The 13,134-nt window shown below is 38.7% G+C and overlaps 1 protein-coding gene across 1 annotated transcript in view; it reads left to right on the forward strand.

Annotated features, from left to right (window-relative positions):
* Nucleotides 1-1,567: 1,567 nt before the first annotated feature.
* The window catches only part of LOC122088893, a 26,757-nt gene continuing 15,190 nt past the window's right edge, over nt 1,568-13,134 (forward strand). The window contains exon 1 of the mRNA XM_042658255.1: nt 1,568-2,136. Within this exon, the coding sequence (XP_042514189.1) occupies nt 1,633-2,136 (504 nt within the window). The 5' untranslated portion in view covers nt 1,568-1,632. The remainder of the gene's footprint in view (nt 2,137-13,134) is intronic.

Raw genomic sequence — 13,134 nt, forward strand, 5'->3', positions numbered from 1 at the left:
AGCCTACAAAAAGGATCAACATATGGTCTTTATTGACATAGAGAAAGCATATGATAGAGTCCCGACAGAACTAATTTGCCATGTCCTTCAGAAGAGGGGTCAGATTAACTATATGGATATAGTTAAGGACATATACGAGGGAACGGTGATGAGTGTGAAAACGAGAGACAAACAATGTAATGAATTCCTGATCACAATTGAGTTACATCAAGGATCTGCTCTAAGCCCCTGTCTGTTTGCATTTATTATGGATAACCTAACGTCGCACATCCAAGATTCAATTCCATGGTGTATGCTATTTGTGGATGATATTGTCCTGATAAATGAAATTGTGGTTGAGATTAATACTAAAATGGAGCTATGAAGATCAAACTTGGAATCAAGAGGTTTTGGGTTAAGTAGGACGAAGACAGAATATATGATGTACCCCTTCAGTCAATCTAGAGGAGGGGAGAGAATGGTGAAGCTTGGGGAACAAGAATTACCTCGGAGGGATTGTTTTAAATACTTGGGGTCTATCATTGACAAAGAGGAAGGTATAGAGGATGGTGTTGCTCATAGGATTAAAGTGGGGTGGATGAAGTGAAGAGGGGCGTTGTGAGTATTATATAACAAAAGAATACCTATTAAACTTAAGAAAAAATATTACAGGACAGTGATACGACTGACTATGATGTATGGAGCAGAATGTTGGGCCATCAAGAAAAGTAATGTGGACAAACTGAGTGTAGCTGAAATAAAAATGTTGAGAGGTATGTGTGGGAAGAGCATGATAGATAGGGTAAGGAATAAGAATATTAGATATGAACTGAGGGTTACACCAATCCATGACAAACTCCATGAGAGCCGTTTGAGGTGGCATGGCCATGTCCAACGGAGAACAATAGAGGCCCCAGTATGGAAGAGTGACCAGATTTATTAGGGAGATGCTAGAAAAAGTAAGGGCATACCTAATATAACTATTAGCGAGGTGGTACAAAAAGATATACAAATTGTAGGGCTTGATCCTAGTATGACTTTGGATAGAGTTTTGTGGAGGACAAGAACCCGTGTTGCTGACCCCTTATAAGGGATGTTTCCATGATGTGTTTATGTTCTATTATAACCTCTAAACTTTTTTCTCCTTTTAACTTATATTTTATGCTTCATTACTTTCTATTACTTTACTGCATTGGATCCATATAGCCGACCCCATTCAGTTGGGATAAGGTTATGTTTGTTGTTGTTGTTGCTATTATATTATATTACTATAGATATATATTATAAAATTGAGTACCAGAATTGGATCTGAACCATGTAGGAACCAATAGGAATTGGAACCGGATAGGTTAAGTATGAGTACTAGTTTTGGTACTGAGACGGGACTTGATTCGATTTTGAATCACACTAAAACTTCTTGAAACCAAACCAAAATCGAACCTAATACGTGCTCCAGACCGATTTACACCCTGATGTAGCAATTTTTTTTTCTTTTTTTTACTATTTATTATTTAGAAGGTATCATCATGTTATTCATTGTATAAATATACCTCGTATGGACTCGTACAATACCAAGTTGTGATCTCAGCCTCCGAGTGAAACCAGGACAAGGCAGAAGGTGTGAAGGCACGTGTAAACGGAAGCATATTAACGATGGAGAAGAACGGAGAGAAAGAAGCCATGCAGAAGTGTGTTCCCGTTTCGAGCGGACCAGAGTTTCAACGAGGAACAATGGCTTCCGACTTAGAGCTTCGAACTTCTACCGGAAAGCAAGCTTTGATAAGCAAAGATTTGGAGCAATGCTCTTCACCAACCAAAAAACCAAAAATTGTAACCCTAACTCCGCCCATCTCCGCCTCGAAAGGGAAAGGGAAAGGGAAAGGGAAAGTCGATGATGAAATCAACAGTGAAGGTGAAGGCGCTCCCATGGATTCTGACCAGAAGATCTGTGGCATCTGTTTATCGGATGATGGCAAGGCCATCAGAGGTTGGATTGATAGCTGCGATCACTACTTCTGTTTCGTGTGCATCATGGAGTGGTCGAAAGTTGAGTCTCGTTGTCCCATGTGCAAACAGAGATTCAGTAACATTCGCCGCCCGCCGAAAGATGGGGTTTTTATTCGTGAACGAATGGTTAACATTCCCGTTCGTGACCAGGTCAGTTTATTCGATTCTGTTCTCTGTGGAGATTAATTTTATTTTAATTTAATGTTCGTTATTTTGATTTTAGGGATAGTTAAAAGTTTATTCTTTTGACTGATTTTGAATTTGAAAGAAAAAACGTTTCACTATTCCAGTCTGAACGTTGATTTACCTGAACTTTAGTCACGTCCAAAACTCATAGCTTCCTCAAAAGACACACTGAAGAAAAGAGAAAGAAATGAAGGAAATATATATATATATATATATATATTCCTTTGACCATGGTTTGTCTAGCATAGTCGCCAATTCTTTAGTTGAATAAAACTTAGATGCTAGTCATCCCTTGCGAAACGTTATGTTTAATGGAAATCATAGATATAGTTTCCCAAGTTTGTGGTTTCAGTTTCCCGCTTTTGTGACCTGAATGCTGTCTAATGTTTGCTGCCACATCAAATGCTTCTCGCTTCAATTTTGATTCTAAGGAGTAGATTGTTGAACCAGTGAGGTAAGACTGCGTACGCTTGCCCCTCCCAGACCTTGCAGTAGCGGGAACCTCATGCACTGAGTTGCTCTATTGTTGAACCAGTGAGGCAATTATGGAATTCCTTTTTATTTGCTTGATTGGACTCACTTGCTACAAGGTTTCAGTTTCCTGCTTTTGTGACCTGAATGCTGTCTAATATTTCCATCAAGTTCAAACCCTGTGGTGTGGAGGATATGGAGCTAATGGAACTACTCGAACTCCACTCTATGTGTATGTACTCGATGAACTACTTGAACTCCACTCTCTATGTCTGTACTCGATATAATGTGTTCCACTTTTTCGAGATGGTGGCAACCTTCTTAAGACAAGTAGATTTCTCGTTCAATATCGTATCAATGTCTCCCTCAAGTCCTGCTTTCCTTGTTTGACTACTTTATCAATAAATGATTTCAAAGTATCTCCTTTTAAGCTCCACCACCTTATCCTAGGGTAAATAAGCTTATATTTTTTACGATTCTGCATAATAAGGCACATATCCATGATCACTAATCTATGTTGTGTAGTTAGGCTTTCCCCTGGTATAAACTTACAGTCCTTATAAAACAATCTGTTAGAGCTTCTAGTTGGGAAGAAATCTATTTGTCTAATTATGATGCCCACTTTTGAAGGTAACTAAATGCTCCGCTGTCTTTTCGAAGTGTTTATAATGGATAAATCATAAGCCATAAAAAATCTAAAACTGAGATCACCTCCTCAATCCTCTCTCCAAAACCATATCCTCCATGTACACCTTTATAGCCTCTACTATCTCTCTCAATATATCCATTCAAATCACCCTTTATAATAATCTTTTCTCCTTGACTAAAACCTTGAACTAATCCATTCATGTGTTCCCAAAATTGTAACTTACTCCTTTCATCCAATCCTACTTGGGATGCATAATCACTAATTGATGGATAAAATCCTATCTCTAAATCTTTTATCATCCACAACATCATGCTTTAAATCTTTATCCATTACTTCCCCCTTCCATCTTATCTCTTGAATATAGGCTATGCTAATCCTTCTTCTTCTCATGACATCTATCAATTCTAGATTCTTACCTGTTAAAGATCCGGTTTTCCAAGATGCTAACCTAATCCTATGCTTTTGGACTAGCTTCTTAACCCACACTCGTCCACAATGCGAGAACCCTTGCCTACTTGTCACCGCATTTGGGCGCCGATGCAGTGTGTCGCTTACAAGGATGCCCTAGCTTACCTTTGCTTACTTTTCACTATACTTGGGTCACAGTGTGGTGCATTCCTTATTATGGAAGGGAACACCCTGTAGAATCCATGTTAAAATGGTTTGGCTAGGGTTTTTTATTTTGATTGTGCCGGCTGCTGACCTGATGCAGCAACCCTCCTTCTTTATCCAGGCTTGAGAGCTGCAGCAAGTGCTGGCGGAGTGAAATAGAATACTATCTGAAAATCAGTCAAGTGCTGGCGAGTGAAAGGGCTTTTTACAGATATTCTATTTTCCATAATTCTTTGCTTTTTTACAGCTATTTTATTTACCTGAATATGGAAAAAAAAGTTTACCAAACCATTAACAAGCATTTTTTAGGGAAAGAAAAAAATTCCCCAAAAAACATCTATTTTTGGTTTTGGGGAGGAATCAGAGTTCAGATGCACGAATCATTGTAAAAATCCTGTTAATGCAATGGTTGAGGTAGTTTTTCACTAATTTATTGATCCATTGCAAAAAATGACACTACTAAAAATGAAGATTTGAGCACAAAAGTCAAGGTTTTCTTGTGTAGATCTGGTTTCAATCTTGGATTCATGTATGTTTAATCCCCAAATGCAGCTCAAATCACCACTACTAGAGTTGCTTTCGATGTTAGAACTTAGAAGCATAGTTGGAAACCAGGTTTTCAGTTGGAAAGTCGCGAGTCAAATAAAAAATTTCAAAACATGGTCAAGAGTCACATAGACTCAGTCATTATTAAAGACCAGACTTGGTCCGAGTTTGGATGAATCACTTGTGACTCGATGTGATATCTGAGTAATGCCTGACCAATACCCAACTAGACAACCAGGTACCGATGTCACAGTAGGATCTTCCCATAATGATTTCAACCGATCACAACATATAAATCAGTGGTAGAACATAGCAGAATACCTTTGAATGTTTCTCTTATATGAATAGTTGCAGGTTTACAGGACAATAGAAAGTAAAATCAATAGAGAAGAAGATTGGGGAAGAAGGGGCGATAGGGAAGGGGGATAGGATAGTTTCTCTCAGACTCAGTTCTCTCACCCACGGCCTCTCACAGCTACTGGATCTCGCAGCTTCCAAGACAAAGCTTTCTCTTCTTCTTTTGATTTTTTTTTTTTAAAATTTTGTCCAGCCACATACTTTTATTTATAATATTTAATTGGTTGCGGTAATCTAGACCACTTTCCTAAATAAAACAAATTTCAAAGTAAATCCAATCCCAACAAATTGACCCACCAAATTCTGGAGTTATCTTTTATTAGACAGGCTGTGGATGGCTAATATTTGGCAGACGCTGATTCTGGAATATATATCTTCAGCATCTTCAAATGAGGCAGGTCGATATGGTCAATCACTTCCCAAAAGAAAGCTGGTCGATCTCTATTATGTAGGGAGAATATTGGCTTGATATGCTGGGTCAATGGCTTGAATAAACCCAACCTTTGGGCTAAATACAGCTCTGTCTTGGCCCAACCGAAAGGCTTGCCGGCATCACTAAGTAACATGAAAACCGAGTCTGGTCACTTTTCCTCTTCCCCTACCTTGTGTCTACTGCAGTAGGATGTCTGAGTTAATTGAGATTGATTTGATTACTTTCATTTTTAGAGTTAGTTTAGGAATCAAGTTTTATTTGAGTAGATTTTAGTTTCTAATTTGGAGTAGTTTCCATTTTAATTTGTTTCTTTATTTGTCTTGTGTTTTCTATTTATATTAGCAATGTAAGAAGATGGAGTTAAAAACAAAAAGTAAGATGATGGAGTTAGATTTTTGGATTGGAATAGTTGTTAGAAGTTTTTCTTTGGAACCGTGGCTGCCATGTGGGCTTCTCTCCTTCTGTAATCTTCCCTGATCTTCTTTCTTCTTTCCCTCTCTTATTTTCTTTTCTTGTTTCTCTTTTTCTTCCTTGCTTGCAGTCCATACTCTGTTCTGGGCGATTCTTCCAGCCCTTGTTATTGGCATCGATCTCTCCTGAACATCTTCGAATCAGTTTGAGTTTCAAAGGACTCATCCCTCTAATGGAAACGATTCACCATGCATAGTTTTTAGGCAATGCTTGACCTATAGTTGAATTTCTAACCAGAGATTCAGATCTGGTTCCTCTTTACCGTCAGATCTGAGTTGCAAGGATTACTGCTCCTCTTTGCTTGCTGTTTGAGGCATTTTCCCGTTAGAATCAAGAGGCCAGACTGAGGCCTATTGAAGAAGTTTGATCGACCTAAAGTCTCCTCTTGCTTCTATTCGTGGCTGAAGGTTGAAGCCAACCTTCACGTGAGTGGCCCTTTCTTTTATCTTTTATTTCCTGTTTCCAAAGTTTCTCTCCCTTACTTCCTTAATCTCCCTTTATCCTTATTTTCTTTTAGTGGCTATTTTATCCTTTCCTCTATCATTCGATCCATTCTTACTTATTGATCTTACTGAGTTTTTTCCTTTATTACGGTTCTGCCATTCTGTTGGAGACTTTTCTTATTTACAAATCTGCCATTAAATTATTGCAATTGAGTTATTGAACACCCAAGTGGGCCCATAAGCGATCCGATTCTGATTTTGGAACCCGGATCCATGTCAGTATCCCTGTCTGACATTCTGAACTCTGAAACCGGTTTCATGATGTTATGGTTGCTATCGGTGAGGACATCCGGCTCCACAATGATGGCTACCTTCATCTCTTAATGTCTCAGACTGATTTTAGAGGCATAGACCTTTCTGTAGCAAATCTCTTGGGCTTTATCATCAATCTTGGTTGCCCAGATCCCACCGCTACCCTTTGTAAGTCTCTGGCAGTGCCAGTAGAGAAACCCACGAACCCTAATACTACATCATTGTCACAGGAGAAACTCAGAAATCCTAGGCTCAGATTTTTCTCAACCGCTTCTGATGATGGGAACTCGATGAAATTCAGAAACCCAAGTCATTTCGTTGGCTTCCTTCCTACTTGATTCTATTTTCCTTTATTTTAATATGAAAAGTCTAAACTATCCCTAACCTACCCAATGTCTACCACCAATTACCCCATATTATAGATAGACTATTTTCCCTTACCTTAGCTTAGGTTTAACAGGTGGTGATGCAGATGCACAACCGTGGACCAATCCAAACCCATCTGGGTATCTAGACAGAGATTAATCGGATCCAACATGGGTCTTTGACTAGTAAGATCTCTTAGGATTTTATTTCTATTTTCAAGTATCTTTTATTTTGGTAGCTTAAGTAGAGGACAGAGCTATTAGGATTTAGTTTCCAATTAACTTGAGTTTCCAAATTAGAGTAGGTTTCCTTTTAATGTTAGATTTCTTTTCTATTTAAATACATGTAACCGGACAATTAGAGATCACATTGAAAGAATGAATTGAGATTGGTTTTGGTAAAGAGCCTGCGGGCTGGTGTGTTTTGCAATTCTCTCTCCCATTCAACTCTGAGTCCATCTCACAAGTTCTCTCTACTCTTACGCCCCTCCATCAACTTGGTATTAGAGTGAAGGATCCTATCCTTCCCCACTCTTACCCCTCTCATTCCCTTTCCATTGCTCTTACTTTCTTTTCTTTGCCAAGAGTTGAAAAAAGGGGGAAAAAATTCCCTGTATCACATTCCCGATTCTCACTGCAAAGCTCCGCAACCCATTGCCCTTTCTGAAACCAAAATCCTCTTTCAATTTCCACATACCAGACCCACCACTGCTTCTTTTCTTTGATCGATCCCCCTCCTCCTGCTAGGGGTCTGCCCAATGACCAAAAAAAAAAAAAAAAAAAAAAAACAGTAGCGAAGAGGAGAGATCGAGAGGAAGGAAAAAAAAAAAAAAAAAAAGGAAAAAGAAAAAAAAAGACGCAGAAGACAGAACGAAGGGAGAAGAAAAGAGCAGAAGTTCAGGGAAGAAAGAAGAGAAGATTGAGAGATCTAGAACATCAAAAGAAAAGAGGAGAAAGATGCGAGACGAGTTTTAGAGGTGATTAGGTGTACCTGGTTTTCCACCATCACTGTCGAATCCTTGTGCTCAGGCTTAGCCCCAGATTCTGTGTCGTGTGTGGAGTCCTCTCTGAGCTCAAACACTGCCGCCCCATCATTCTCGCCCTCCCTGTGTTAAACCCACAACCATTGGTCTCCCACTGCTACAGGTAGAAGACGACTGTAACACGTCTTCAATCCTTCCCACGATTAGTCTCTTTTTACCCACTTTTCCCCCAATATTGCCCTTCTGGTCTTGTTGCTTTTCGCTGAACCTTAAGTTTCTTTTTTTTTTTTTTTTTTTTCAGAATTACCCCCTCCCTATGTCATACACATTAGTGTGTTTTAAATTATTTACCAAAAATGAAGTGTGTTTTAAATTGTGTTTTCTATTCTCTGTTTGTTTTTAATTTTTCCTTGTTCCAACTTTACCCCTTTCACTCCATAAGTGACATCTCTCTCTTATGTTTTTATATTTGCACTTTTCATAATTACAATTGTGCCATTGTCCTCATAAATTTTAGTTTATTTACCGATTTGCCACTCCTTTTATTTGAGCCTTCCATTATTGCCATGGATTCCTTTGTGTTCAAATTCTGAGTTCGTTTGCCTAATGGAAAGCTTGCTAATTTGTTGATTGATGAGAATGGACACGATAATTTCATCTCGAGATATGTGGTGGATATATTATCAACGACCAATCGGATCATCATTGAGTCTGAGGATGATGTCTTTATCGAGTTCTCTGTCTTTCAGTATTATGATGGCACTTACTGTGAAGTGTTTGATTCTCTTCAGCACATTATTAAATTGGGTCGAGGTTGGTTAGAAGAACGACATGGCACCCTTGATTGTGACAAAAAATTGTGCATCATCCAGCCTTTCCACGTACTTCATGGAACGGCCGACTCAAAGAAAGTGGTACCAATAGTGCAACCATGGGACAAATCAAATGAGTCAACACAAGAGGAAGACCGTCCAGTTGTGGAACCAGTAACAACATTGAAAAATGAGAAGATCATGGATCAAGTAATATTGGACATCAGTGCAGTATCAACTATTCACATCATCAATTCCCCATGATTCTCTGGACTTGCATGCACCTCCCACACTTCATATTTAGATTTTGTCCACGTTGCAAATAAGGTGCAATTCACCCCCACTCTGGAACTTTTATTGTTACCATTTTACAAACTCGTGGACGAGTTTTTCTCAATATAGGGGGAGTTGATGCAGATGCACACCCATGTACCAATCCAAACCCATTTGGGTATCAAGATAGAGATGAATTGGATCCAATATGAGTCTTTGACTAGTAGGATCTTTTGGGATTTTATTTCTATTTTCATGCAATCTTTTATTTTTGGTAGCTCAAGTAGAGAAGAGAGCTATTAGGATTTGGTTTCCAAAATAGAGTAGGTTTCCTTTCAATGTTGGATTTCTTTTCTATTTAAACACATGTAACCGGACATTCAGAGATTGGTTTTGGTGAAGAGCCTGCTGGATAGTGTGTGTGCTATTCTCTTTCCTTTGCAACTTTGAGTTCATCTCATGCGTTCTCCCTACCCCTACCGGCCCTCCATCAGGTGGGGCCCACCACTAAATTGCAAATAAAAATGTGAAAAGCACTCACTTTATTTTTCACTCCAAGAGATTTGAACCAAGGACCATGGCTATGAAAATACAACACACAACCATTGGACCATTTAATTCTTTGGTGATAAAAGGCCCATAATAATTATATAACGCAACTACTAAACGTTCTTAGCTTGATTTAAATGCACAAGGGAGATTCTCAATACCTTTACTACTAACGCTTCTCAAGTCTCACAATACCACTGAAAGCGAGAAACTTTGGTGTCGTTCATGCAAGATCCAACACCACCATATTTTAATATTAAAATTTGGAATGGGGTCTCACATCCCTCCTCCCTTATAAAAATTTCGTCCTCGAAATTTGAAATAGTATTACTTACCCAATGATTAAGTCGCATCTCTGACTCACGCTCCCAAGTTGCTTCTTCAACTGGATGGTTCTTCCAAGAATGAAAAAATCCTCAGCAACCGTAGGTTTCCATGGGAGGGTTCAGGTTTCCTTTTGTTGCGAATATAAATTTCAAAGACGTTTGAAAACTGAGACTCTGAGACTTTGATTATGAATATATGTGAGAGAGATGGTGGCAAGGAGGGAGTCAGCTCTGGGTGGTGGTCTAATAAAAGAAATCATCAAGCTGCAAAAGGATGCTGTCAATTCCAGATCTCAACAAACCTTCAAGTTATCTGTCTTATCTTGAAGTTTAATTTCAGGTTCAGATTATGCAAGTCCTCCCTGGTTAGCACTCCTCTTGAGTTCCAATCCCTTTATAGTTGCTGGAAGAACAAGCTTTCTTGGAGAAGAAGGGCAACTATATAGAAATTGAGAAAAACATCTCGCGTTGACTAGGTTTCCCCAGGTTTTGAGAAAGGCTAGTCTCACCAGAAAATCTGGTTTTCCAACCATAGTTAGAAGGTACGAATAAGGTTGATGTTGCCCAGATAATCATATTGGAAGACCTACAGAGCTCTTGGTAAGTGTTCTGCTTGTTGTGGGTAGTGTTTGCAGGGTTTCGATACATTGTTGACATTTCGTTGATACATTGTATCGACCGTATCAGGTTGATACATTGTCGATAAATTATTTTTGTAATTTTGTATTCATACCGTATCATATCGAGGCCTTTCTAGACAGATACGTATCAGCCAATACGGCTCAATATAATATGATACTTTAATAGTATAATGTGCATGCCAGATTTGTAGGAGAATTTGTATGAGGGTAAATTTGCATAATATTGCAATTTATCCACATATAATAGAGGGCATACCCAGTGCAAGAGCTTGGATCTGTGAATTGTCATGATGTACACAGGCTTACCCCGCTTTGAGAAGAGGCTGTGGATAATTCATGTTCTTTGTATCTTGTCTGCATGTAAATTCATGTTCTTTATTCGAATCTTAATTCATGCTCTTTATCCACATATATAGCTTTTTAAAAATACATGCTGAATGGTGTATTTTTTGTGGATATAGAAAAATTTGTGTTCTTTGTATCTTGTTAGCTTTCTAAGTGGTATTCCTACCATACCTGAATGCTTAAAAATATTTTTCATACATGCTGAACTTTTATTCATATTTCCAATGCTGAGACCTGTTTCACTTACCAATAACCTTATTGAATATTAATGAAAAACTTTGCGTTTGCTTTCTTTTGGGTGAAGGGGGGTGGGGTGGGGGAATTGTGACCCGCCATGGAGATGATGCAGTCTGCATTCAGGGAGCGTTGAATATTCCCTATTTTAAACTCAGATTTTCCACCTAGGTTAGGGTCTAGACTCACGTTTACCTTTTTCAAATGTTGACTCCATTTGGACTGAGATTGCGTATGGGTCAGGTTGAGGTGCAGGGAAGGTGTTAGGCACCTCACCCTACCCAGTGAAGATGGTCTTCCGAGTTGCTTGGCATTTGAGGGGAATAGTAAATGTTCCTAAGCTAGCACACAAAAAATAAACACCCAAAAAAGGCAGGTTGGAATACTTACAGAGTTCCAGTCGTGCTGCAAGGTCAGTACATATATGGTATAGAATTGAATCTAGTAAAGGAGGGCTGGAATACTCACATAACTGCAGTTGTGCTACATAAGGTAGGTCTGTAAGCATAAATGGTCATAAATTAAAGGTGAGTAGAAAAACCCTAATTATGGCAGTTATGGTGAGATGTGAAAGGAAAATACAGAATAAATAGTAAAAAAGTCTACAAAATAATGAAAAAATCAACATTAGTTCTGAAGTACAGCAGGGATAGTTGCGAAATTTCAAAAGAAAATTCTACCATACAACAAAATTAATATTATGTCCTCACTACCTTATGGGAGTAGAAGCAACATGCTAGTAACTAATGAAATAAGAATTTAAAATTCTGGAAAAATGAAAATGAAAAAGAAGACTCTTATAACTCTGCAAAGACCGACTTTGCTTCAAGGGGGTGGGGGGAGGCGCTCGTAGCTCAGTAGATTGAACTTGCAAGCAGGAGGTATTCTACACAATCAGATATCTGATTCTGTTGTTGACGTGGAGCCACGATCGACATGGGACAGCGTGCACTCACGCCTTGGCGCAACCCGTGGCTGATGTGTAAGACTTATCAGGTAGTAGGATTGAGTCAGGGGCTCAGGGCCCATCTGCTTTAGTCCAACCGGGTTTTTATTGGCATTTTTTATTTAAAAATTCTTGAAAAACCTTGAAATATTTGAAAATTCATATATTTTGATCTGTAACTTGAAATTTGTGATTCAGATTTTTTTGGAAAGCATTTTTCAAGTACTTTTTTTAGGTATGAAAATTGGAAATCAATATGGCCAAAACAGATTTTTAAAATTCAATTGGAGGTGGGTCCTGAAGGCCAAAATGGAATATTTTGCAAAATATTTGTGTACTAAAACCTTTTTCAAACTATTTTAAAAGGGAGGAGGTTAGGTATGCTGCCCACTTTCCTGGAGCTAGTGGTTCATCCAATGGAAGGGCAGGGATGGGAGGGGGTGCATAGGGGACTTTTCCAAGGGGAAGAGGAGAGAGATAGACACAAATCTGGGTATACTGGCGGCATACTAAGCCTTTTCCCATTTTAAAAATAATTGAGTTTTACTCATGCTACATGCTCAAGGAGTTTAGACAAATCCCAAGGTCATTTGACCGGTTGAACCTACCAGGGTTAATTTGATAATTTGCCAGGGTCCAATATTTTGAGTCCTCAGAGTTGATTCAAATTGTTCGATCAAGGTTAGGCAAAGCCACCTTAGCCAAAATTGGGTCTCACACCACGCCCCAAGCATGACAAAATGCAGTGTCTACAGGGGAATGGAAGAGAAAAGAAAGAAAAACTATACAATCCTAAGTGCTCCATCCAATAATGCTTATCACTGCTTTTGTTGCTGCCTATGATTTTTTGATCAACTGAAAATCACAGGTATTATTGGTTATCAAACAATCACAGGGATGTTTGATTTAGAGATGAAAGATTTACATCAATTGCAATGAAAGGGTTTCAGGTGAATTTGATGGCTTATGGATCAACCGGAGAAGAGAAAATATCCAATCGCATATCGTTGTCTAGAACTGAAGGGTTGGTTAAATACATGATTGACCAGTATATTTTACCAGAATTGGGACCTGTTAAAATTCTTATGAAACATAGAGGTATTAATCATGTAAAGTAGAAATGCTAGGAACTTGACATGGCAGGCAAGTCCTTTTTTGCTTAAAAATCTTTAGCATGTGCACCCCCCCCCCTCC

This window comes from Macadamia integrifolia, chromosome 9 (genome assembly GCF_013358625.1).
Source record: "Macadamia integrifolia cultivar HAES 741 chromosome 9, SCU_Mint_v3, whole genome shotgun sequence".
NCBI lineage: Eukaryota > Viridiplantae > Streptophyta > Magnoliopsida > Proteales > Proteaceae > Macadamia > Macadamia integrifolia.